This window comes from Dysidea avara, chromosome 8 (genome assembly GCF_963678975.1).
Source record: "Dysidea avara chromosome 8, odDysAvar1.4, whole genome shotgun sequence".
In the NCBI taxonomy this organism is placed as follows: Eukaryota; Metazoa; Porifera; class Demospongiae; order Dictyoceratida; family Dysideidae; genus Dysidea; species Dysidea avara.
Window position 1 is genome coordinate 23,416,720 of NC_089279.1, and position 25,122 is coordinate 23,441,841.

Here is a 25,122-nt window from a genome sequence, read left to right on the forward strand (position 1 = left end):
ATCACGAGACTAGTTCCAAATAACGCTTGGTTTCATTATTTTAGGGGTGGAGCTGTTGTTCGGTGATACATTTGATCAGTCATGGCAGCACTTAGTCCACAAGGATTACCCGCGGATCTACCAGGTCCACTGTCAAATATCATAGCACAAGTGTCAAAAATGAATACTGAGACTAAATCAGACTCGAAATCGGAACAGCCTGCTGCAACCGGACCGGAAAAAACAGTGGAGCAAAAGCTTTTCTTCTGGGACAGCATCCTTTTTTACCTCGCTACCGCCATTTTGGGATTAAGCGTTTCCAACGTCGTTGTCGACTTTCTGAGGCCAGAACCGAACGCTGTATCGTGTTTTACGCCCTTCAATTACACACGTGGGCAAACAGATCATGTCAATAATTTCTGCAACGAGTTTTTACCATTTACAGAAAATTTTTCGCTTGCTCTAGTTACCCATGGAGTTCTCTTACTTATCCCACAGTATTTATGGAAGGCTTACTTCAGTGCTAGGATAGATTTCTTCTTTTCCCATGCAGCAAAGCTGGAGACATTACGTGAGAGAGAAACTGGGGAATACCCTCATAGGAACTTCAATGTTGTGGACTACATGCATAGAGAATTTCATGAGAGAAGAGATATATTAGCAGGATATGTCATTAAGCTATTATCACAACTTATCATCATCATATGCTCACTGGCTATTAGCAATGCTTTGTTTACAAAATTCAGCATCATATTTGATTGCCTTTATTTGGAGGAAACTGATTCAGAGCGTTTAAGGACTAGATGTTCATATTCCAAGCTTCGTTTTGTTTCTATTTTAAGATGGATTGACTATGCACTTTTAGGACTATCCATCCTGACAATATTGTATGGACTGTGGTGGTGTTTGCTACGAAGTCATCCAGAACTTGGACATCAAGATACCTCACGATTCTGCTATGACTCATGTATTAATTCAAAACACTACAAGGCTAAAAGTTGGTATCGACTTAAAAATGACTTGCATTTCTTACTTGTCTCACTGTTTGCTACTAATGCTGGTTTGGGAAGAGTGTTCAAAAGTGTACAAATTGCTAATGACATCTCACATGAGCTTAGTGCACACCTGGAGTCATTGGATAATTTTGATAGCATGAAACATCCTCAAAGAGGTAGGTATAACATTTTGTACCATATAGAAGCTTCCATGTATGCAGCGGCATATCTACAACAAGGCATATGTAACTATCAGGGCTGAAACTGGGTCAGGTCAATCAGGTTGCATATTTTGTTTAGGTCAACCTCATATCCAAGTCTGGCCCACATGTGAAATGAATTAATATAATTATATGAAAGTGTACGTGATACCATGTATGTGCCCTAGTCTAGTTCTCCAGCTGCCTAGCTTCTATCGTGAGTCATGCCCATTTATCAGGAATGTATGATATTGTCTGTAAACGTATGTGGAGCCATGTCCAGGTATAATTGGTGGTTGAAGTCTGTAAATATGCCCGAAGCCACGTCCCTCATAAGAAATATGTTTGCTGTCTTATGAGGAACCACACCTGCTAATCGAGCTTTATTTTTAAAACTTACCTGTATTAGAGTTTTGCAATCATATAGTTATCTGTTTACTGAATATGCTAGCAGAACACCCAAAGTCTAGCTCTAAACCCGTGCCTCAAGCTCGGTTTTACACTAGTAGGTCTGACTTGGATTACTATCCACATCTGTGGGTCATCTGGTGGTGACCCAGCCTGATGTATATGTATATAAGTTAGCCAGCTTACTAGCGACTGTGTCCATGGGGTTTTGTGAACACTTATTGGCATTGAATAGTGAGGGATCATGGGCTGCATTGATCAATAAAAAATTGAGGACTGAATTTATATGTGTAGCTGACATATATGTGTAGCTGACAAGCTATACTGTGTAATTGTCTTTTGATTTTACATTTGTTTGTGTCCTGTTAAACCAAATTAAATGTCTTGTTACTTCAATGCTTCCATACAAGCATGTGAAACAGAAAGCACGTACATGCTCATGTGTGCATGTGTGTGGTAAATGGGAAAGCAAACTGTTCATGTCTCACACAGTAGGGTGAGTTTTAGGTATGGAGTTTCGGTGCTCATTTGCACACCTTCATCTGTAATCTGGTGAAATACAAATACCAAATCATTTCAAAATGAATTCAATTAGACGGTGCACGTAATTGCTTATTATGTCAGATGATTGCTAGAACAAAAGTATTGCATTTCCAAGGCGATTTCTGTGTGAACGTCACTGGCATGCATTAATTGGCTACCACAGTAGAAATGATTTAGTATCTGTATTTCACCAGACCCCTACTTTTTGCAAAGGGGCGGGCGGTGCCAGATTACTGTGAGGCACGCTACAGCCTTTTGTGAGGTGCTAGACTCATAGATACTTGAATAGTACATAGGTGGGTGAGTTGTGGCCATTTATATAGCAGTGGAAGGTTTTGCTGTTTGCTTATAGGCTATAGTCAGTTAGTTATCAAGACACACGGTAGTGTGTTGTGCAGCCAAGAAAGTTGATTTGTCACATCGTGCATACATTGACAGGAAGAATGAAAACACAACTTTTGCACATTAATAGCTACATGGTCCTTTCTCCAAAGCACACCATTTACATTATAGCTGCCTGCCGGGTAGGGAAGGCACACACTAAATACATATGACCAAATTCACTGTAGCCATTCCTAAGATATGGGTGGTCAAAGTTTTGGTCTTTTCTTCTTTTAAGGGGCTTACTGGGCCAAATTTTCACACTTTGCAAGAATGTTATGCAATGCTAACAAGTAACTCAATTGCCTTGAAAGTTGGCACAGATAAAATAGGTGAATTCACATGCTAAGGTTGCTATGAGTCTGAACAGTATTATTGATGCTTATTCGTGTAAAAATGTATAAACTTTTGTCATGGCTATAGGGCAAACCAGGTATGGCAATAACTTTAAAATTGCTGTGTACATTGCTTTGTGTTGTATTGTACAGTGTATTTTTGATAGTTTCAAAAGCAAAGGAGTAACAGCTTCACAGTTAAAAGGCAAAAATCAAACCAGTGTAAAATTGCTCTAATAGAGGAGTCACCACAATGTCAAAAGTTTGTCAGAGTTGGTCAAAAGGTTGGCAGAGTTAGCCTTCACACGTAGCACTCAAATCTTTAACCAATGAGATGCTGCCTGTCATTATTAAAATTTGTTAGCATTAACATCTTTGCAGCCATTCTTAAATTGGCTACCACCTTTGATTTCACAACTTTTTTTCATCCAGGTTTTTGAAGGCTGTATATTTTGCTGTTGTTTGGTGGATTTAGGTAGTCAATCAGTAGAAAACATTATGTATGTATGAACAAGTAAATATCCATAGAACTAACTGGAAGCAGTTTGAGCTGCTCTGAGGGCATGTTTTAGTTTGATTACAACTGCCAAGTTGTCATAAAGAAAAGGTGAGGCTGGGTTTCTTTGGTGGGAAAACATACACCTTCATGATCCCTACTATGCAGTGCTACCATATAGTGATGTAATAGAGAGATATAATGTTATGTGTATTATCATGATTATGTAGAAGCTGATATGGAGGGAAACAGTGCCAATATCTTTAAGGAAGAGAGGGTAACATCATGTGTGCAGCTTAACATGTTTGTTTAAAACGTGAATCTTCAATCATGTGAAATATACATTAAGTGTGACTGGTTCTGGGAAAGCAGCCTTACTGCCCATGATAGCATGTTTGATCTCTTATATTTCACTGTAAAATCAATCAGAGAGTTAATCTGCTTTTATTGCATAGCTTAGTGGCAAGCCATACAAGTGGTCTGGGGCTTTGATGGGGCTATGTATGGCTAACTTGAGAATGTCTGAATCTGGCTGTATAACTCCATGAAAGACCTGTGCTGTACCTTGATAGCAGACAGCTTGGCATAATTCACCTCTATGCATTCTTTGTGCATTGTGTTTGAAATACACCTATTTGCCCTCAATTCCATCCCAACCCACCACTTTAATTGGACTCACCTATTATGTAGACCTCACAAAAAGTATCAGTGGCAGATCCACAGGCAGGCACAGTGGGCACATGCACCCCCCCCTTTCAGATGAAAGATAATAACACTATTCTAATAGAGCAGTCAGTCAAATACTCTAATAGAACAGTCACCATATGTAACACTATTAGCTCTTGCTATTTAAAATCCTCCATTGAGTATGAAGGCTTGCATCTGCAGCACTAATCCATGGGCACACGTGGCTACAAGTGTATGTAACCTGCTTTTTTGCATATACTCATGTTCCTTTGTATCTATGTCATTTTTAAATGACAATTTATACTTTAGGCTTATAGCTAAGCTCATGACTGTCACTGATCCCTACATGCAGCTCTTCCTATCAATGTAGACCACTTATAAAGTATGATTTATTACTATGATTTAGATATTTGTGTATGAAACTACTCTACATCAAAAAATTCAGTCCCAAAACATGTAAAATAGCTTCTGGAGGCTGTGCCCCCAGACCTCCTGCTTTACATTACTACCTACTGCCCTAATCATAGTGCAACCCCATATAAAACCCTGGATCTGCCCCTCAGTACATATCTAAATGACGGGAAACTTGGTGGAACAGCTAAAAGGTGTAAAATATGTAATTAGTTTCCCAGAGACAGTCGCACAAATGTTTTTGGAAATCAGTTATCTAGCTTGTACAGACATGCATGCATGCAAGTTACATGTAATTACATATAAATATGTAATCCCAGAACGAAGCTCAGTACTGACAAAGCTGTTTGCTGTTGGTTAAAACTTCTGGGTAGTGTTCAGGATCAAGCACCAGTACATATAAAGTTGATGTAGAAACTACTTAATAGACCTTTTATTTTCTGATCAGAAATAGCAAAAAGCAAGTATCAAGCTAAAACAGTTATTAAATATTTCTCTAACGCATGCTGTATGGTGCAAAATTTAATGGCAAATTTGATGATTTGCTTGCAGTTCTTCAATATTTAACCTCTTAAAACTTAAGTTTTCATCATTACAGTACATTAAAGCATTTCATCAAAAATTTACTTTGGATTCACAATTTTTCAAATACCATCGTATTCAATAGAGATGTCAATAGAAGGATCGCCTCTTTTCTGTCACACCTTATCAGCTATAAGTCATTAAGTATAAGTCCTTGAAATTAGGTTAGGTAATCCTAAGGCTGCAGCACATGTTGCGGTCAGACCTTCAGTGCTGGTCACTGTAAAGTGTTAATAATAACAAGAGTATATAATGGGGAACTCCCCCATTATATACTCTTTATTTTATTTTTATTAGTTTAACCAAAAGGTAAGGTGAATACAAAAGGCAAATATGCCTATATGAGTACCACCTACAAAAACAATACAATACAAAACCAAACAACTAAGGATACATTACAAAGACAATTACAGTACATTGAAATAAAAGCCTACATTAAAAACATACATAACTTAATCAGAAACAAAAAAGAAAATTGTATAACATTCGCCTAAAAGTAGTGCGGCGTGTAGTTGACAGAATGTCAAATGGGATGGAGTTCCACCAAAAAACACTGTTCACAAAAAATGAGTAACGGTAAGAGTTTATGGAGGACTGCTTGCATAGAATAGACAATGAGTGTGATCTGGTAGAGGCAGCAGAAGAAAAAGTGAAGTAATCGCTAAACTTTAGAGATATATGATGGTGAAGAATATCATAGATAATTGTCAATGACAGATATTTACGTCGGGTGGAAAGAGATGGCCATGATAGCTCTGTACAGCATTCCTCAGATGATTTAGACCATTTATAGGCCCTAGGACAAAATCTGCTGCCACAAATCCAGCGAGAACCACGGTTTTGTACTCGTTCAAGGGCAATGGAGTTTTTATGAGTGTGTGGATTCCACACAGTACTTGCATAATCCAGAATAGGAATCACAAGTGACCTAAAGGCCTTTTGTATTGAAGAAGCTTTACAGGTGAACATATGACGGCGTAGGAGATTTAATACTCTAGTAGCTTTCTTGGAAACATGTGAAACATTGCTATTCCATGAAAGTTTGGTGTCTACAATAGCCCCCAAGTACTTAACAGACCTGGCCCAATGGAGAAGATGGTTATTGATATTAATAGAGCGGCTTTGTAGGTGTATGTTTGTTTGAAATGCACAGAAGTTCACACTTGGAAGGATTCAATTGCATCTGCCATTTAGAACACCAATCAGTTATCAGATCTAGGTCATGTTGAAAGGCAATACAGTCAGATGGAGAAACAACTGAGCAATACATAGCTACATCATCAGCAAATATTTTCATTGCGGAGCCAACAGCAGATGGTAAATCATTAATATACAAAATAAAAAGTAATGGTCCCAGGATGGAGCCTTGAGGGACCCCAGATGAGACTGGAGACCAATCAGAAGCACATCCGTTTATGACAACTCGCTGCCTCCTGGCAGTGAGAAATGAAGAAAACCATTTAAGCATGGAACCATTTTAACCATAAGCCTTTAACTTCAATAATAAACGTTGATGAGGTACTGAATCGAAGGCTTTCGCAAAATCCAAGAAAACACAATGAATGCTGAGCTTGGCATTAAGATTAAAAGCCCAGTCATTTACGGCTGACAAAAGCAAGGATGTAGTAGAACGTTTTTTCCTGAAGCCGAATTGAGCATTGCATAGAAACTGGTGAGACTCCAGCAAAGAATAAAGTTTGTTAAAAATGATTCTCTCCAGAACTTTAACCAAAATGCAGGTTAAGCTAATGGGACGATAATTACAGACACGGTGCTTGTTGCCTTTTTTGAAAACAGGTGTTATATTAGCACTAACCCAATCATTTGGAAGTAAGCCATCTGCCAGCGATTTATTGAAAAGAGCAGCCAAAGGATTGGCCAGTTGTTCAGCACCTTCCTTCTTGATAATAATAATAAAATAATGGGATCATGTTGCTATACATATCTACATACACTTATTTAGTTTTAACTCTGAATCCAACAAACATTCGGTAGTATATAGGATGCACACATTGCACTCATAAACTATATCCAAACCAAAACAGCCAAGCTGTAAAAAAGAGTGTGGCTCCCAAAAAGGCCAAGGTGAAAAAAGATGTGAAATCCAAGGTGGAGACCAAGAAATGGCTGTGATGGTAGGTTAATAGCAAAAAATTTAATTACGACGAGTCAGGTGAATTTGTGTTGCCTCCTCCACTAGGATTCGGCACCAAATTCACCTGAATTGTTGTAATTAAAAATTTTGCCATTAACCTACCATCGCCATTTCTTGGCCGCCACCTTGGATTTTACATCTTTTTTCACCTTGGCCTTTTTGGGGGCTGCACTCTTTTTTACAGCTTGGCTGTTTTGGTTTAGATATCACTTCTTTGTGCATTGCAAGCCACAAAGCTGACCATAAACTGACTTTGGTGCTTCCTTTTAACTTGTTGTTTTTCTTTACTGCAGGAATTGTGGAACAAAGGAAGTGATTGTGTGTATAGCTTTTGTCTGATTAAATATTTGTATATTTAACACTGAATGATTATCACATACTGAAACTCTTATTGTTTGTAGCTGAACTCTTTCAGGGTGATTTGTTTCTAGCTGAACTCTGTACAGGATAATTTGTTTCTAGGCGAACTCTCTACAGGGTGATTTATTTGCAGTTGAACTCTCTATTATGGTGGTTTCTTTGTAGCTGAACTCTCTACAAGGTGACTTGTTCTAGCTGAACTCTCTACAGGGTGATTTGTTTGCAGCTGGATTCTCTACAAGATGATTTGTTTCTACTGAGCTGATCTCTACAGGGAAAATTGTTTCTAGCTGAACTCTCTACAGGGTGATCTGTTCGTAGCTGAACTCTCTACAGGGTAACTTGTTTATAGCTGAACTCTCTTCAGTGTGACTGATAATGTTCTGAATCTCTATAGCGACATATTTGTAGCTGAACTCTCTACAGGGTGCCTTGCTTGTAGCTGAATTGTCTATAAGATTAATTATTTGCAGCTGAACTCCCTACAGAATAACTTGCAATGTAATATAATTCTATAATGGAGTAAGTTATAAACGTAGCTGAATGCTCTATTAGGGTGACTGTTCTATTAGAGTATCTCGATCTTGCACTTGCTACACATAGTTGGCTTTGGAATCATAACTCGTTTTATGGCGGATTTTGCGAAGTGTGCGAAAAGAAAAAGAAAAAAACCCTAACTTTGGCCGCTAGTATCTCGGAAATGGCTGGAGCGAGTTTCTTCAAATTTGGAATGTGGACTTCCCTACCTAGCCGGCACTTCTGTAGCAAATTTGGTTCCAATCGGATAAGGGATCACAGAGCTACATAGGTGTGAAAACCACTTTTTCTTCCTGTTAATATACTCACGGTGTGGCGCGCCGGCTTCTTGGGCCGCACGACACACTACCGTGTGTCTTGATTATGTATATGTATGTATGTTAATTGCAGTCATTTGCAAAAGTATTGCTTGCAGTCTGCAAAGGGATATATAAAAAGCAGCAGAAGGCAGGACTGAATGTCTCCAAAATGGGAGCAATGGATATTGGATGTGGCTACCATTCTTATCTGTTTGCTATAGCAAGATTGCAGAAACAGGTAATTATGTAACTAGCTATACCATTCGTATTTATTCCGTAATTTTCATTTATAAAACAGTATATATTTCTCTAGGAACATATGAGTCAAACCATACAGTATGTTTCAGCATACATACCTTAAATTATATTATGTTTACCTCACCTGTGTAAGCAAAATCAACCTACTCCTGATTTATAACTAGGCTAGCTTATAGTAAAACGATTACTGTATAATAATCATGCATGTTCTGTGTGTAATATGGTATTAATGATCAGTTTTCAGCAATTTCCTTCAATACTTGTAATACTAAAATGCAGCAATGTGACAGTAGCTATATATTCTTGATAATTGGAGCTTTCTTGGAACTTTCACGTTAATTTTGTATGCAACAAAGCAAATAATGTCCAAGCATTTCTGCAGCGAAATTCAAGACAATGTCCAGCAAATGTAAGGGAAAGATGTTATCTTACTTTAGTGCGACCCATATTAGAGTATGCTTGTGTAGTTTGGTCACCCTATACTATGACTAATATTGATAAACTACAAAGGAAAGCAGCAAGATTTGTATGTAATGATTACTCAATGTACTCTAGTGTCACTAACATGTTAAATAGGATGCACTAGACAACACTTCAAGTTAGAAGGGAAAACCTGAGACTGATAATGATCTACAAAATTGTTAATAATCTCATTGAAATTGATACAGGGAACTGACTTATCAAGAATAATTTACCCACCCAAGGACATTCAAATAAATTTAAGCAACCATTTACCAGAGTTAATTCGATTAAACATTCCTTCTACCCCGATGCAATTAAACTGTGGAATAAATTACCAGATACTATAATTAATTGTACAACATTACAAAACTTTAAAGATCTAGTTAACTGTTAATAATATTTGCACACACACTATACCTTTATGTACGTTTACACTCGCTTGTCGAGTCCTGTACATTACATATAATTAATTAATTAAATATGTACTGATGGGAAAGATTTAGCTACTCCGCTAGCAGAAAATTAGCTGGAAATTTTCACTAGAGACACCAGACAAGTAAAATATAGTTATGTAAGTGAGTCAATAACTGACTGGAGAAATCACAGCACTTAGTTTTATGATTTGATTCAACTGATAATTTTTATTTGAAGGACCAAGACAAAGTAATGAAGTGCACATACTGTATGACAGGAAATTTTGATGGACAAATTTGACAAATTAGTTAAACTCATCAACTCTAATTTGTAAAACATGCCTATAAAGGTACATGTTTAGATCTATGATTTTTCATTCTGTCAAACTTTCCTGTAGTTTGACGGGTACTATGTACTACGTACATACTATCAGCAAGTTGTAGGGCTAACAAGCTAGTTCTTTTGTTAGACACATCTTGTTCTGTTCACAGGTTATTTCCATCATCCTGGATCCCTACTACCGCAATCAAACTGTAATATTCAAGAGTGAAGAGTATCATGCTGGTGTGATACTAATGAGGATACCTACTAATTTGTTTGGTCTGCCGAAGGAACACAAGTTCAATGTAAGAGAAATGTCACATTTTAAATGTGATATTCTAGAGAGTGTATACATACATAGGTTTTAAATGGGTAAAAATAATGGTGGGAAACACCATGTAAAACTTCAAGATAGAAAGTGAAAGCATTTGCCCCACAAGATATTTTTTTTGTTGCTCTGAGTTTCCATTGCACTTATTTTAACAGCTTAGAGGATTGTGAGAAAGTAGCTACATATGTATTTTTGATTGGCACACATCTTTTCCTGACTGAATGCCTTTGAGTATAACTAAGCTGTACAATCACATTTACAAAGTACTTAAAAAAGTTCTGGGTGCTTTTGATTTGGCATGATAAGGTCCATACTTTTCAATACGTATTATCATGAACCACAGTATTAATTCACAACAGAAACCGTCTATGTTTTCTGCCAAAATTCTAATAGAACACTTACCTAAGCACCACCTTAGAAAGCTCTCCCAACCAAGAAAAAAGAAGCTTTAGGTCCACTAGTTATATGAAGTCAAAAGGAACCTAAAATCAAGAGAGTATTCAAGATAGTTTCCAGATTAGGTAGTGAGTTACAGGTGCAGGGGTGTGGGTACACAGCCCCCAGCCACTGGCATGTTTTGAACACTAAGATGCTACTATTTACTAGATTTATGATTTCAGTTATAACTTAATACATGCTTGGTTCCCTTTACTGTAAGTCCCACTAAATTTAGCTACTAAATCTTCAAGATAGTCTTAACTGCACATTTTATATTTTCTTTAATACCCGTTTTAAAATAGAATTCTATGAATGCTCTATTAGAGTGGCTTTGACTGCTCTACTATAGAGTATCTCGATCTTTAGGTTTTCAATACATACCTTTGATCACCATTAATCCTCTTTTGAGGAATCAATGTAAGTTTCCTATTACACTGTATAGCTAGCTATACTGCCAAGCTCTGTTCCCATTTATTCTGTATAGCTATTGTGCTGCCATACAAACAATTGTTCCTTTCATTGGCCCTTTTCTGTTTCACCTTATTGCTAGCTAGGTCAAGTAATCAGTTGCCAACATTCATTCTGCTACATTCAAGAACTATGCACATCATGATTTATGTTAAAATTATGTTGATTATTGGGAATCAAAGTTCGATACATTAAATGTTCAAAATAAATGTTTAGACATTGTCACTCTGGAACAAGCTTGTCCTTTATGGAAGAGATTGATGTATTGCCTCCCTGAGAAACAGCTGTCCTTGCTAAGTGCTGGTTGTGATACTCTACCAACTTCTGGCTAGGTGGAACATCATTACTAGCCCTAAATGTGCCCTTTGTCAAGCTCCCCAACCCACAACAAACCATATCTTGACTGGATGTCCTGTTGCTCTTGATCAAGGCAGGTATACCTGGGACATGATTCAGTCCTATAGATTCTCGTTCAGGGACTCCAACAGCACTTACCTGACAGTTTTAAACTCTATGCTGACTTTCCAGGATATCTTGCTAGTGTCTTCCCTCCTAGCACCATTCCAACCAATCTTTCCTCCATCCTTAGCAGACCTGACTTGGTGTTAGTTTCCAATAATTCCATCTGTTTGTTTGAACTAACTATTCCCACCAATACCCAGCAACATCTTTTGGCTGCTAGAGCTCGGAAGGAAGACCGGTATAGCTGTTTATAATATGACCTTCAGTTTTCTGGCTTATCTATTAATCTCATTTCCATCGAGATTGGTTGTTTAGGCCATTTTATGCTAGACACAATTGCCCAAGCTGTGAAGTGACAAAGAAGACTATAAGATCCCTGCTTGAGCAGGCTGCTCGCATTGCTGTCTCCTGCTCATACAGGATTTTTAATTCTAGAGCCTCTTTGGACTGGGACCTATCAGTTTGCCTAAACTGAACTTTTCTTCATGCTACAATTATTATTTTTGTATTGTAATTTAACAGTGCAAGTCTTGCCAGGGATCCTGTACTGTCCACCCAGTGCATGGTACCCCTGAGTCTAGACCCCTGTACTTAAGTTGTATTCTGTTTTAACAAAACAAGACGTCTCTCTTCTCCCTTCTTTAAGTCTCCAGTTCTAGTTTGTTAGGTTATTATAATTCAAAGGCTGCAGTACATGTTACTGTCAGACCATCAGTGCTGGCCACTGTAAAGCTATAATAATGTTAATATTAATAATAAATATGCCCCTGAATATCAAGAACATGAATGCAATTCTTTCTACGTACAAGTATTATAATTATATGGTAACAGGCTTTAGCATTCTTTAGGTTCCCAGTAAAATACTTATGTATATAGCGATTCTACAATTATTTGTGTTGTAATCCTTATTTTCTTATTTGTGACTATATGTATGCCTCACACAGTTTAGCCAGCAGATTCAAACTTATTGTGGACTAAATGAACCACCCGATGTTGTGAATGTAGTTATCAAGCTGAGTCTGGTAGTTGTTGGACCACTGGATAGTGATCGTAAGGTTAACACAGGTGAGTAAGTCATGTACAGGAAGCAATGTATTGCAAGGTGCGTGCCCCTAGTCAACCAGATCATTGAAATGCACTCTCGATCACCTCATTACTTTGAGAAGGGCTCCATCATGCTCATTTTTCGACCACTTAAAGTGAATAATAAAGATGTCTCTAGTGGGTTTGCTGATTGGAAGCCAGAATCAATACAGTAAGCTAACAGTGTGATACCATTATACCAACCTTATGAAACACACACATATACTGCTAGGTTCTGGGAAGCCAGTGACTCATTATGTGACTTGAAGGATTGGCTATCTAAGGAGGACCTACCCATTATATCAGTTGATAAATTTGAAGATGGAAGTGGTGAACTTGTAGTTCGCTGCGGAGGTCTAGAGTGCACGTTTTTAGTCCAAACATACCATTATTTAGGCTACAATAAGACAGAAGCATTATCCTACAGCACTGCTTAAACTGTGCTGGACTGACATAATTAATACACTTGGTTGTATCACACTTTTTGTGTTATATAGTGACATACACAGAAACGCTAAACAGTGTATGACTTGTTAATGGATCTAAATATAATAATTATTGTATTCTTTGAGTTGCTATGTTGAATACCAAATGATGTATACCATAAGATGGTGAGGAATCTAATTTGGTAAATTGACAAATTTTTGCTGTATCCACTGAAACGTAATCCCACTGTTATTGTTATGGCTCCAATACTGCATGACTACTGTCAGTAATGAGCAACCGTTTGCTGTATTAACAGTCCACTCATATGTTCCAATTCATCTAATTCCCATTGTATTGACTACTGGTCTGTTCAGTGTTGTATGATTAGCCTATAGCTCTAGTAACTAACGTTTTAAAGATGATGTTTGTAGCTACCACACTTTGGACTGGTTGATGTCTGGTTCAACCACTAGACTTCCCAATGAACCTTTGTTGTTGAAGTTGCTACTAGGGACCCACAAGCAATACAATCATGGAAAATGTTAACCCCCTGAATATAATGGACTGTATATTATGCACATTGGAGATGTTTACAGTGTAGCTATCCCACCACACAGTTTATTGATGGTTTCAAAAGACCACTCCTTTTGGCCAAGTATAGCTATAATACATGTAGGTTTATTTTTAGATTTTAGCCCCAATAGTGATGCTTACATTGTGCTGAATACTTCCATTTGTAGCTAAAATATTATAATTTTTAAGTATCTCTGAAATTAACAAGGCCACAGCAATCAGGCTTTCTTCTTTTTAATAACTTTATATGCTGTGTATACTATCCTTTCTACTTGTACGTTAGTTAGATTGATGATGATCACTTCCTTTTAAAATAAAGTGATTCATCACAAATCATATGCTTATTTAATACATTTCAGATCACAATTTTCTTTTAGACTCCTTATACTATAGCTACTTCTGCTAGTACTAATAGCAGCAACATAACAGTACAATTGCATAGCTGTCAGTTCGAGAGTTCATATCTACTCCAGTCAAAACTTGTGCTTTGAAGGGACACTGTGTCCAACATTATAGTCAGACTGGTCCTCTGGATGTGATCATAATTGTAGAACTGCAGGATCAATTGCTTCACACAGCACAGTCTCCTATGCTCTTTATTAAGATTATGACCAGATGGACACCTTCCTTGATCATCTTCTGGATGTTGTCATCGTATGGCCATACTTGTCAAATAAGAAGCATGGACACTGGTTTCCCCATACAATTTTAGAACCTTCCCCTGGTTAGGCACCAGCCTATTATGCTTTTAATTTTGCCTATTATGCTATGCTGCAGTGCTAAAAATTTTTGCCTATTATGCTCGTAATTATGCTCAAACGTTTTGCTACAGTTCCCATGTTTTGTTACTTTGTAATGGATAATGATAAACTTTGCTTATGAACAACTGAAATGTACTCGTTGTGCGTTAAGAATTTGGCTACATTGTAAACTATAACAACTTAACAGTCATGTCAAATAACTGCTTAATGCCATATCAGTGGCATCGACTGTTCTGTTATTGTAAGTCAACCTTTTTCTGTGGCATGCATTTTTGTTTACAGTATGACAATTATTCTGCCTATTATGCTAGCATTATGCTTGATGCTTTCAGGCACTTATTGTGCTCAAAATTATGCCAGCATAATAGGCTGGTGCCTACCTCTGGTCCCCATTTCTTACAGTTCTTCACTTTCTTGCATAATTTGTTTAGTTTTTCCATGTCTTAGCCACATTTGGGTAGCAGAAAACAGCTAGTCTGGTGAATTCTAGAACATTCTTCCACACCCTTACATATCACGTGTCAAATGATTCATGCAACATTTTATCAACACATTAACTTACTGCCTATCCAATTGTTTCAATAGTGCATAGCTAATTGCCATATCATTGCCATATCATTGCCATTATTTAGAGTATTGTTTAAAGGCAATTATATAGCTATTATAAACTAATGGCATATCAATTGTTCACACTGAAACTAGTGGTATATCCCAAAGTATAGTTTCAGGGACCTAGCGGAATAGTAGTTTATGACATACATGGCAATAAATTTGTCAAAATTGGTTACAGCTTGTGTCTTGTCACTCTTGTGTGTGGCTGTGTGCTATATATTCTTTACTTTAAGGGTTGCTTTTGGTATTAATAAACATAAATTAAAAGATTATTGCCTGAAACTACTCATACTGGTACATGAGTTCTGCTTGTTATAACTATCATCTAAAGTGTTTGGGGTGTATATCAACACACTATCCTGCAAGTGTTTACCTGATAATAGTAATTGAGGAACAAATATAACAATAGTGGAACACCGCTGGCTACAACTGAGAATAAAAAGAAATAAACTGCATGATGTCTTACTTGTATATACAGTTATAGTGCTTGCCACTTTTACAAGTGCTCACATAAAAGACATGTATATAAAATGCTACTACAGCTAGCTAGTTGGTTCATGTTCATATTTTTTGTTAATATAATACCTTGAAGGCACAAGACCGAATATGCAGCACTCTAATCATACTAGATGTCATACAGCCATTTTGGCAATTTCTAGCTACCTCACTAAGCCAGTCTCACATGATTTCAGTTGTAGAAGCAGACTACTTTTTGTACATGAGAGTAATTTCACTGTTAGTGTCCTTTACTCATGTACTGTTCAGACAAACTATATGGCTACATGTGCACATTACTTCATTATTACATTATGCAGATAGATGCACTTGCTGAAGGACCAGTTGTATGTGGGACTGTAAGTTTGACCAGTTAGTGACTTTCAACATAACAGTTATTATTTATCAAATACTTATTTATTTATTTATTTATTTTCCAAAAATGTGCAGCCTCAGTTTGAGGATTAACGCACATATGAAACATGCATACAAAATGTTTTAAAATATGATTGATTATGGGATTACTGATTGGTAGGGGAAAGTAATAATAATTTCAGTTGGTACTTAAAAATTTGTAATGATTGTTGTTGGATTAGGTCAGGTGGGAGTGAATTCCACAGTCTAATTGATCTAGGGAAGAATGAATTACTGTACTGATTGGTCCTTGCATAGATATGATGAAATCTTTGATCATGTCCTCTGGTGTTAGAAGTGACAGGGATTAAATCAACTGGGGATATATCAATGAGATTGTGAACAATTTTGTAGAGGAGGGTGATACTAGATACTTGTCTGCGGTGTTCTAAGCTGGGAATGTTAAGGTCAATGAGCATGTTAGTTACGCTGCTGAAACGCGTACTTCATAGCTAATGTATTGTAAGTTGATAAGCAGTAAGTTGGCCGATCAAATTAGCATTTTTACTAATTACCCCCCATGTGTTGAGGCCCAGGCAAAGTATATATATCTAGCTGATTCATCAGAGCTGCAACAGCTTCTGCAGTAGTGGTTAAGTAGCAATTTGTAGACAATCTTTGAATTGCCAGTTGGTTTACTGGCACCATAATTATATAGCTATCTACAAATGCAATTAGCTAACCAATACATGATCAGTTGGTTAGACATAGAATGTCACTGAATACATAGAAGTCTCAAGTTTTATGGTTTCATGTTGGTCAACCAACTATCATTTCTATCAGTGACATTAGTCTACAAGTTACTGACAAGCAAAGGTATTTGGTATTTACGAGGCATCCAATTAGAGCCTCCAGTTTAATTTGGCAAATCATCTGTACATCATACCAAAACTCATTTCCCATCCTGTAGGATGTCTTTTATCATTGCCCATACTAGTTACATGTTTTTTGTCTATATTGTGATTGGTATTGGTCTGTTAGTTTGTTTCGTAGTTCGGTGTAGCTAATCAGTTATGTAGCTACGATGTTACATCAGTTAGCACATATTTATCGAATCACGTATTGTGGTTGTTGGTGGTATTAAGTATTCATCGAATTACATTTAGTAGATGCTGGTAGTATCACTATTAACTATATTTTTTGGCAGGTGGTCAGGTTGTTTAATCACGTGATCAGGTGCACGTGATCCCCTCTCAACGCAGGTCGGTGACAAGCACGTAGCTGCTATTGCGTTTTCGTGTAATCTGTATGGCTCGATGTAGGATTTTTGGCCCCTGCAGCTAACGCTAGCCTATCTGGACGAGAGTTCCATAGCCCAAAGAAAGCCCATAATGGGGTAGCAGGGGGTTCTAAGTATGGGGTGCCATTTGTCTCAAAAACCCAAAAATTGAGATCTAAACCAAATATCGTCGATATTTACTAAACATCGACGACATTTAGCTAAATATCAACGACATTTGCTAAACATTGATGACATTTGCTAAACATCGACGATATTCAGCAACTCAGCTGCTTTCGCGTTTTAATTTTCTGCGGATCCTTTCATTATAGGCGCGTACAATACTAATAATTGCTGATTAGCTGCTTGCGACTGTAGATGAATCATCTGTGGTACTACGTGACTCATTAGGAATTCGGACCTCCTTTAATGCTGCGCATCTGTTAAGGTTAATGTTGCTGTGTTGGCGACGAGTTGGACTGAGAGGAAGGAACTCATCTGTGAGGATAAGAGGTATGGGGTTAGCCTCTAAAGCTGTAAATGTGACAGCATGTACACTGCACGTTTTTCGCTTTTCAATGTTCCAGTGACAGAACTCAGTCTGGCAGAGACAGACTCTCACGTGAACGAGGGTCTAGAGACTCTATAGCATACAGGATTTGTGCACAATGACAGCTACATACTTTAATTTGTGCATGCGTGGTGTATGTTGGGTTGCCTTGTGTGGCCAGACCAATTGGGTAGGGAGAAGAAGGGATCTAGTACAGTTCAAATCTTGGTTTATACCATAGGCGGCGGAAAGGGGGGGGGGGGCTAGGGGGCTAAAGCCCCCCCTCGGTCTGCTGAGGGGGGGCTTAGCCCCCCCTCAGAATGATATCACAACGAAATTATCTTTCTTGGAGTGGGGCTGAAAACCGTGATAAAGATCGAGATACTCTAATAGAGCAGTCACTCTAATAAAGTAGTCAGTGTGTAGCGAGCTATGTAAGGATTTTTATGTAGTTTATCAGCTAGAAATGGTAGCTGGTGAGGTGGAAAGCTCTTGTCAGTTGGTTGTGACCTTTTTTTTTTTTTGGTTTCACCTTACCAAACTATAGAAATAAGTCTGGGTTAGCCCAGCCCCCCCTCATATCAACTACTTCCTCCGTCGCTGGTTTATACTGGTCTTGACACTACCCATTTACATGTAGTGTTATTACATGGCAATTAAATTAGTTGTTTCATGGGCTTGACTGACCCAAGTGAATAACCACCTAACATATATTCAAAACCTAGCTCAAAAATGCACTATATGTATATAGCTGTAAATGAGTTGCTGTCTCATTGATACCATACCCCATTCTTGTATTTTGTTTTTACACTTTTATATGTCAACTTAAAAATGTGTATGCATCAATTCGTATACTTTACCTACACTGCTGTACCATACGCAAGGAAATTTTGATGCAAGAAAAATTTGACGAATTCACATTTCAGCAGATTTGATGAATAAAATGTTGTCGAAATCAAAAAATTATAGACAAAACTATTTTTAAAGACATTTGACGAACTTAAGTTTGATGAATTTAATTGATTCGTCAATTTTGTTAAATTTTTCTATGTCAAAATTTCCTTGCGTACGGTATGCAAGATGACTAATGTACTGTGAATGCTAGCTAGCTATTGGCCTTCTTATTCCAAAGATACCTATCTGTACGTGTCTTAATACGTTACAACAGACAGTCATCTGCAAATTAGGTGACAAGTAGATTTAATACAGCTGGGAAAGTCATTTATAAAAACAAGAACAGTAAGGGGCCCAATACAGAACACTGAGGTACTCCACTGGTAACGTTGACAGCTTCTGAAATAGAACCATCACAAAAAAACTTACTATTTACGGTTGGTTAAAAAAGACCAAATACAGCTAATTGTCTCTCTGGTAATTCCATAGTACCTTAACTTTAACAGTAAGAGTTTATGGGAAACCTTGTCGAATGCCTTGCTGAAATCCAGCAGTATGCAATCAGTTTGTGCTTTGTCATTTAAACTGGATGCTAAGTCATGGACAGTTAATAGTAGTTGAAGATCAGCAGAATGTTTTTGGTGGAAACCAAACTGATTGGTTGAGAGGATATTGTTACATTCTAAATGCCCCATCACATGCAATTAAATAATGTGCTTAAGAGCTGACTGTTTTATTAGAATTGTGACTGCTGTATTAGAGTAAGCGACTGCTCTATTAGAGTATATCAAATCAGCCTAAAACTGTAAAAATAAGAGTACTGTGCATTTGATATCAAATGCAGCATTATGTATAGTGTGTTCATGTTTTGCTGCACGTATTTCTTACATTCACATTGCTTTAAAATCTTGTATTATTTGCTGGCATAATACTTGATGCTTTTGCTAGCCTGTTAATATACAATCATGCCAACATAATTGGCACAAGCACATTAATTTTTAAAAGATATTAGTGTTTATAAAATACAAGTGCACCTGTAGCTTCTTAGCAGTACCTTCCTATTGTAGTTACTACACAGTAAAAAGAAAGTGTTCAAGCACTCCTACATCTATTCTTAGATGGCCTTTTGTAATAAAGCACATCTTATCTGTGCTTGGCAGCTACCGAGTTACACATGTGTACAGTACTTATGTATTTTGTACTGATATTAAACATTAACATGTTTAACCTTTTATTAGTTAAATAGTATGAAGTATGCAACCATTGAAATCACTACAGCAGATCTTTGGTGACAATCAATTTCACCACTGCCAAAGTTTCTCAAGTAGTGGAACAAAGAATTAAGCATATTACTAAATGGTGCAGTGTCAGTGTAGGATTCTACTCCACTGTATTTGCTTCATATGTAGGTCTACCTAGTATGCAGTTGCTCATCAACTCGCTATCGATGATCCACAGTCAGAGCTCAGAAACGTACTGTTTTGGGTTTCTTTTGTGATTTGTCAGAATGTACACATCAAGTTTGTGAGTGTATACCAGGAGACAACTAAAAAGGAAAGAAAACAAAAAAACATAATATATATATAGTGAGGCTAGACTTTAGTGACATCACACAATGCACATGTGTGTTTTTCAGTTTGCTGTACAGATGTAAAAAAATACACTATAGCTGTTTGAAATTACAGCTGTTGATTTACACACAATATGTCTCATGTTCTGAGGTGTTTACAAATTGTTGACTCTTAAAACTGGAAAAAAACTGTGATATTTATTGCCATTGACTTTGAAAATTGTAGCAGCCTGCTGCTGAGTACTGACAGGGTAGCAAAAGGTAGAAGCAGTACTTTCCAAGTATTAATTAAATATGAACTGTTTATAAAAATTTCATACTTTTATTGACATATAAGTGAACCAGAAGATGTACAACACACTCATGTGAGCTCATAGGATTTGTACGGAGTAATAAAGCTACTTTAGAAGGGTTTCAATAAAAACTGGTTGACCTCGCTGAACCCCAGGAAATTGGAGACGTCATCAAGTGATAAAGAGCTTACTGCATGAAATGGCAATAATGGAAGAGATCAGCACTGTCAATTTTATTTATTAAAGTTTTACAATACAAGTGTTGAAGAAGGTCTATAGGATTCCTGATCCTACCAACCTGTTTAAAGAAAGTATGTTTGAAAAGGTAAAGAAAGCAATTGTATTCAAGGTCTCCACAATCCAGTAAACCTAGGCTAAGCAGCAGTAGTTTAAAAGTCAAAAATAATTATACAATTAACACAAATTCTTATTGAAGACACTTAAAGAGTGTCATACCTCCTCTGCAGATCTGTGTGGGTATTCTTCTCCAGGAAATGTTTGACAAACTGCTTCTGGTGCTTTCTCAGGTACCCAAAAATGATTAGACATAATCTCAGGTTATGATGCACTACCCCCCTATATAAAACCTTGTAAATGTGCAAATGATAGATGACTAAGGTCACATTAATTTTTGTTGTAAAAGCTAAGCAATTTGTATTTGCATAGCTAGTTGGTCCACTTGGACAACATGGTCCAGGTCCACCACCATATTCCAAGACTGAAATTATACATAGCTGTGCTTAGTAACCACACACAGCCATTTTCCGTATACCAGTTAAGGTTAAGGTGTATATTTTTAATGTATAGGAGTAAAAACCTCCACAAATTACAACATTTGTTGTAGAGTTTCAACAACTATGTTGTGATAGTAATACAACATTGCAAAACAACATCTGTTCTTGGGAGTGTGGTACTGTGGTCCACAATAGTGATGATTTCCCAAAATACTCCTCAGCCAGACTCACAAATTACTGAAGCTGGATTCTTATAATTTCAACACAAGTAACTACAGAATGAAAATAGGTCTTATTTTTAAAGTTAATGTTTGTGAAGATGTTTTATTGGGCCATTATTACTTTCTTTAGCTATATGAAGGCTTGTATCTTCATTACTGGGAAAAACATGCCAAAAATGCTTCCACAGGCCCAAATAAAATTTAACACAGTATCAATATGCCCCAAAAATGTAGAGTCTATACTTTTGCAGTATCGTGCAGCAGAATAACATGATAGCTGAGTGAGAGCAGAGGCTCCAACCTTGGATCTTTCTTGGGAGTGAGATTTTTCATAAAGGTGAACAGTGGAGATGTAGTCCAAGCATGCAATTCAACAAAGTTAAATTATAACCAGTACTTCAGGATTTCATGACATAATAGCATGGCCCCCTTGTACTAGTTATATTTGAAAGTGTTTGCACATAGTTACATCATTGAGAAGCTGTGTATTACTAGCTAAAAGTGTAAAATATTAATAGCTGGTGTGTGTGTGTTTGTGTGCTACTGTACATTACAACTGTGGCAATTCATTACAATTTCTATTACAAACATGACGCTCATGTGATCAGCTGGAGTACACACTTCTACAAGATGTCTTGCCAGCTCAACTATCTAGCTTCTAACCATGTCCACACAGGTTGTAGCTATCTTGTAGCAACCAACCGCCTGGATTCCCAGTGACCTTTCAAAGTTCCAGTACACTGTTTGCTGTCCTTATACAACTCTCCTCAGTTGTGGAACCAGTCAACCGCCATTGAGAACTCTGACCACCAAACTAAAGTTTTAACGAGAGATCACCACGTGACTGCTGAAATCCTTGCACATGCCGCAACCTTTTTTAGCCTCAGGGAGCCTTCAGTGAAGCATAGTCAGCAATAGAAAATTCTGGGAGTGAGCATCAATTTTAGGCATGAGAATGTTGGGCGTGATTGAAGGCCAAATTATGAGAATCACACCTAAGGCATGAGAGTTGGAGCCTCTGTGAGAGCGAGGTACAACTGACTTACCAGTGTTGCTACTAGTGGTGTGCGATATAGGATATTTTCATATCACGATTATTACACACAATTATCACGATACAATATATATCACGATATACAAACTCATTACTCAGCTTGTGTACAAGTACTTACACCGATGACACTTGTAGTACTAATGTACTAGAAGTACAATACAACATGGTACATCACTAGCATACAACATTACAAGTTCTTTTATCAAAAAATATTACAGTGTACAATGACATCTTGGGTACAGTTTTCTCTAAAATCTATACTTCGGCTTATATCACGATATAAAGATTCTATATCGTATCACGATATAAAAAAATTATCACGATATTTCGATATATATCACATATCGCACATCACTAGTTGCTACTACAACTTGCCTGCCTCAAACTACTGTATATAGCTACAAACGTTCTCATTCGTTTTAAATTTTTCACACTGATACAGTAGATAGGCGTTCATTGACACAAACTGGAATCATTTTGCGCTTTGTAATTCAACTGTACAGCCTGACTCACACATTGCTCTACAGGACTAAGGGACCTGTGAAATAACCTTGAAATCTCCCTTATCTGGACTTCTTTTATCCAGGCCCAGACAGTCCAAATTAGTCACATGCATGTGGCCTGTAGTCTATTGAAAATAAGATGTTTACATGTTAGATGGCTTGTTGATTCTAACTACCACTTGGTTGCTAGGTGATAAAAAATTTACAACCCAGGGGAGTGACCACGAATGCTCTGTAGTGACTTCCCCTTCTACCCACTAAAATGTATAGTAGCAATAGTAACATTGCAGAACAGTTAGCTTTATTATTAGCTAGTTACGGATATTTCTGAGATAAGGACAGTATACCAGACTACCTGGATAAGAGAGGTTCCACTGTACCTGCTATAAAATAAATTATACCGATGACTCTATAGTAAATAAAATTCTTCAATTATCCCTGTTGCCTCTCTATAATGTTGATGATTCTATCAGAGTAATTTAATATTGACTGCTCTACTAGAGTATCTTGATCTAAGTTACCAATATTAAAATTCCTTGAGGGTGAATTAAAAGCATTCAACCAATAATGCACAACTGACTATCAAGCTTAACAAGTTGCTCTACCTTTGAGTTGGGAGACCAGGCAGCAAATTTCTAGAACTATCCTTGTGTGTAGCTAGTTGACAAGTTGAAATGATCTCAGAATATCATCTTTGCAGGCAAGTCCATATTATATCGTTTGGTTGGGAAATTTGACTAAATAAAAAGTACCAGTCTGACAAGAGCACTCAAATTGTGGCCTGCTGAGATTCATATGAATATTACAACAAGCAATTTTATTAGTTTAATTTTGTGTATTGATCTGTTATGCACCTATCAATGTAATCCCCGACTACCACTAATATGGGCTGAGGTGGGGAAGGTGGGGATTTGCATCACTGAAAATTACAATTCCCCACCTACTAGGGACGTACTGGCAATGCAAACCACGACCAAGTCTCAACTTGTAACCCCCGGGAATACCGGGGCTAGGAGGGGATTTGTACGGTTGTATGGCGTTGGTCTAGTGATGAGTTAGTTCAAGTGGATTCTAGTACGAACGTAGTAGCTAGCACCCGAGACACTCCTTCCTAATTAAACCGAAAGCACACACCTTTGCTGTCTGAGAGAATTTCTTTAGTGAAGATAGATCCCCACTATGTCGGAGAAATTTAGTGATCAATTCCCCCACCATCCCCTACCCTCAGTCCGTATCAGTGGTAGTCGGGAATTACATTGATAGGTGCATTACAGTCCTGTAAAGTATTAATAAACAACTAAATAAAACACTACTTGATTCATGCAACTAAATAATTACACTCAGCCGAATTATACTCCCAGTGACAGCGGACAGCATTATATTCAATAATGCTGTCACCGAGCGTATTGCTCGGCGTATTGGCACCCAGTGATGAAAAGTGAAATACGTACAGTTTACAAGTTGTCACATTTACAACTGAAAAGGTAACTCCATACCTCACATCCTTAGTCGCAGATGAGATCAGTTCCTCTCGTCGCCGATGACAGCAACATTGATCTTAATAAACGCGCAGCAATTATTTCCATTAAAGATCGTGGACTCATCCGAATGAAAACAAGCCTAATGAGTCACGCATAGCACCACAGATGGTTCATCTACAGTCACAAGCAGCTAATCAGCAATTAGTATTTACAAGTATAAGCGCCCATAATATTATTATACTGAAGGATTCGCAGAAAATTAAAACGCAAAAACAGATGAATTGTTAAATATCGTCGATGTTTAGCAAATGTCATCAATGTTTAGTAAATGTCGTCGATGTTTAGTAAATATCGTCGATGTTTAGTAAATGTCATCGATGTTTAGTAAATATCATCGATGTTTAGCAAAAGTCGTCGATGTTTAGCTAAAAGTCGTCGATGTTTAGCTAAATGTCGTCGATATTTAGCAAATGTCGTCGATATTTAGCAAATGTCGTCGATGTTTAGTAAATATCGACGATATTAGTTTAGATCTCAATTTTTGGGGTTTTGAGACAAATGTCACCCCATATCTAAGTCAGGGGCGTAGGAACAGGGGGGGGCCACAGGGGCCAGGGCCCCCTAGTCTGTGGCCATGCATATAGAGAACAGGCCAGGTCTTATTCAGTTGCCAGCAGGAGCCATTTTACAGTAATACATCACGTGATATAACCATAC

General features: G+C 37.4%; 2 protein-coding genes and 2 long non-coding RNA genes across 4 annotated transcripts in view; 3 read left to right on the top strand and 1 right to left on the bottom strand.

Annotated features, from left to right (window-relative positions):
- The window catches only part of LOC136265140 (uncharacterized), a 142,017-nt gene that overhangs the window by 15,257 nt on the left and 101,638 nt on the right, over positions 1–25,122 (top strand). The window lies entirely within an intron of this gene.
- Positions 31–13,204, top strand: LOC136265137 (uncharacterized). Its single transcript, XM_066059935.1, has 7 exons — positions 31–1,150; positions 3,568–3,614; positions 8,460–8,606; positions 9,994–10,128; positions 12,467–12,587; positions 12,639–12,777; positions 12,838–13,204. Exons 1-7 carry the CDS (start codon positions 82–84, stop codon positions 13,040–13,042), a joined length of 1,863 nt encoding a protein of 620 aa, XP_065916007.1. The 5' UTR covers positions 31–81; the 3' UTR covers positions 13,043–13,204.
- On the top strand, positions 17,472–20,233 carry LOC136263978 (uncharacterized). The gene is made up of 2 exons (XR_010704901.1): positions 17,472–17,618; positions 19,959–20,233. It is a non-coding gene; the product is annotated as an uncharacterized lncRNA (long non-coding RNA).
- On the bottom strand, positions 19,674–24,778 carry LOC136263979 (uncharacterized). The gene is made up of 2 exons (XR_010704902.1): positions 24,421–24,778; positions 19,674–20,095 (listed from the first exon to the last, which is right to left on the bottom strand). It is a non-coding gene; the product is annotated as an uncharacterized lncRNA (long non-coding RNA).

What these genes read in the sequence shown, in the direction of transcription:
- LOC136265137 (XM_066059935.1), top strand. Translation starts at nt 82, where the DNA reads ATGGCAGCACTTAGTCCACAAGGATTACCCGCGGATCTACCAGGTCCA. An exon ending in CATGAAACATCCTCAAAGAG is followed by an intron (nt 1,151 to 3,567) that starts GTAGGTATAACA and finishes ATGATTATGTAG; the next exon opens with AAGCTGATATGGAGGGAAAC. An exon ending in CGAAGGAACACAAGTTCAAT is followed by an intron (nt 10,129 to 12,466) that starts GTAAGAGAAATG and finishes TGCCTCACACAG; the next exon opens with TTTAGCCAGCAGATTCAAAC.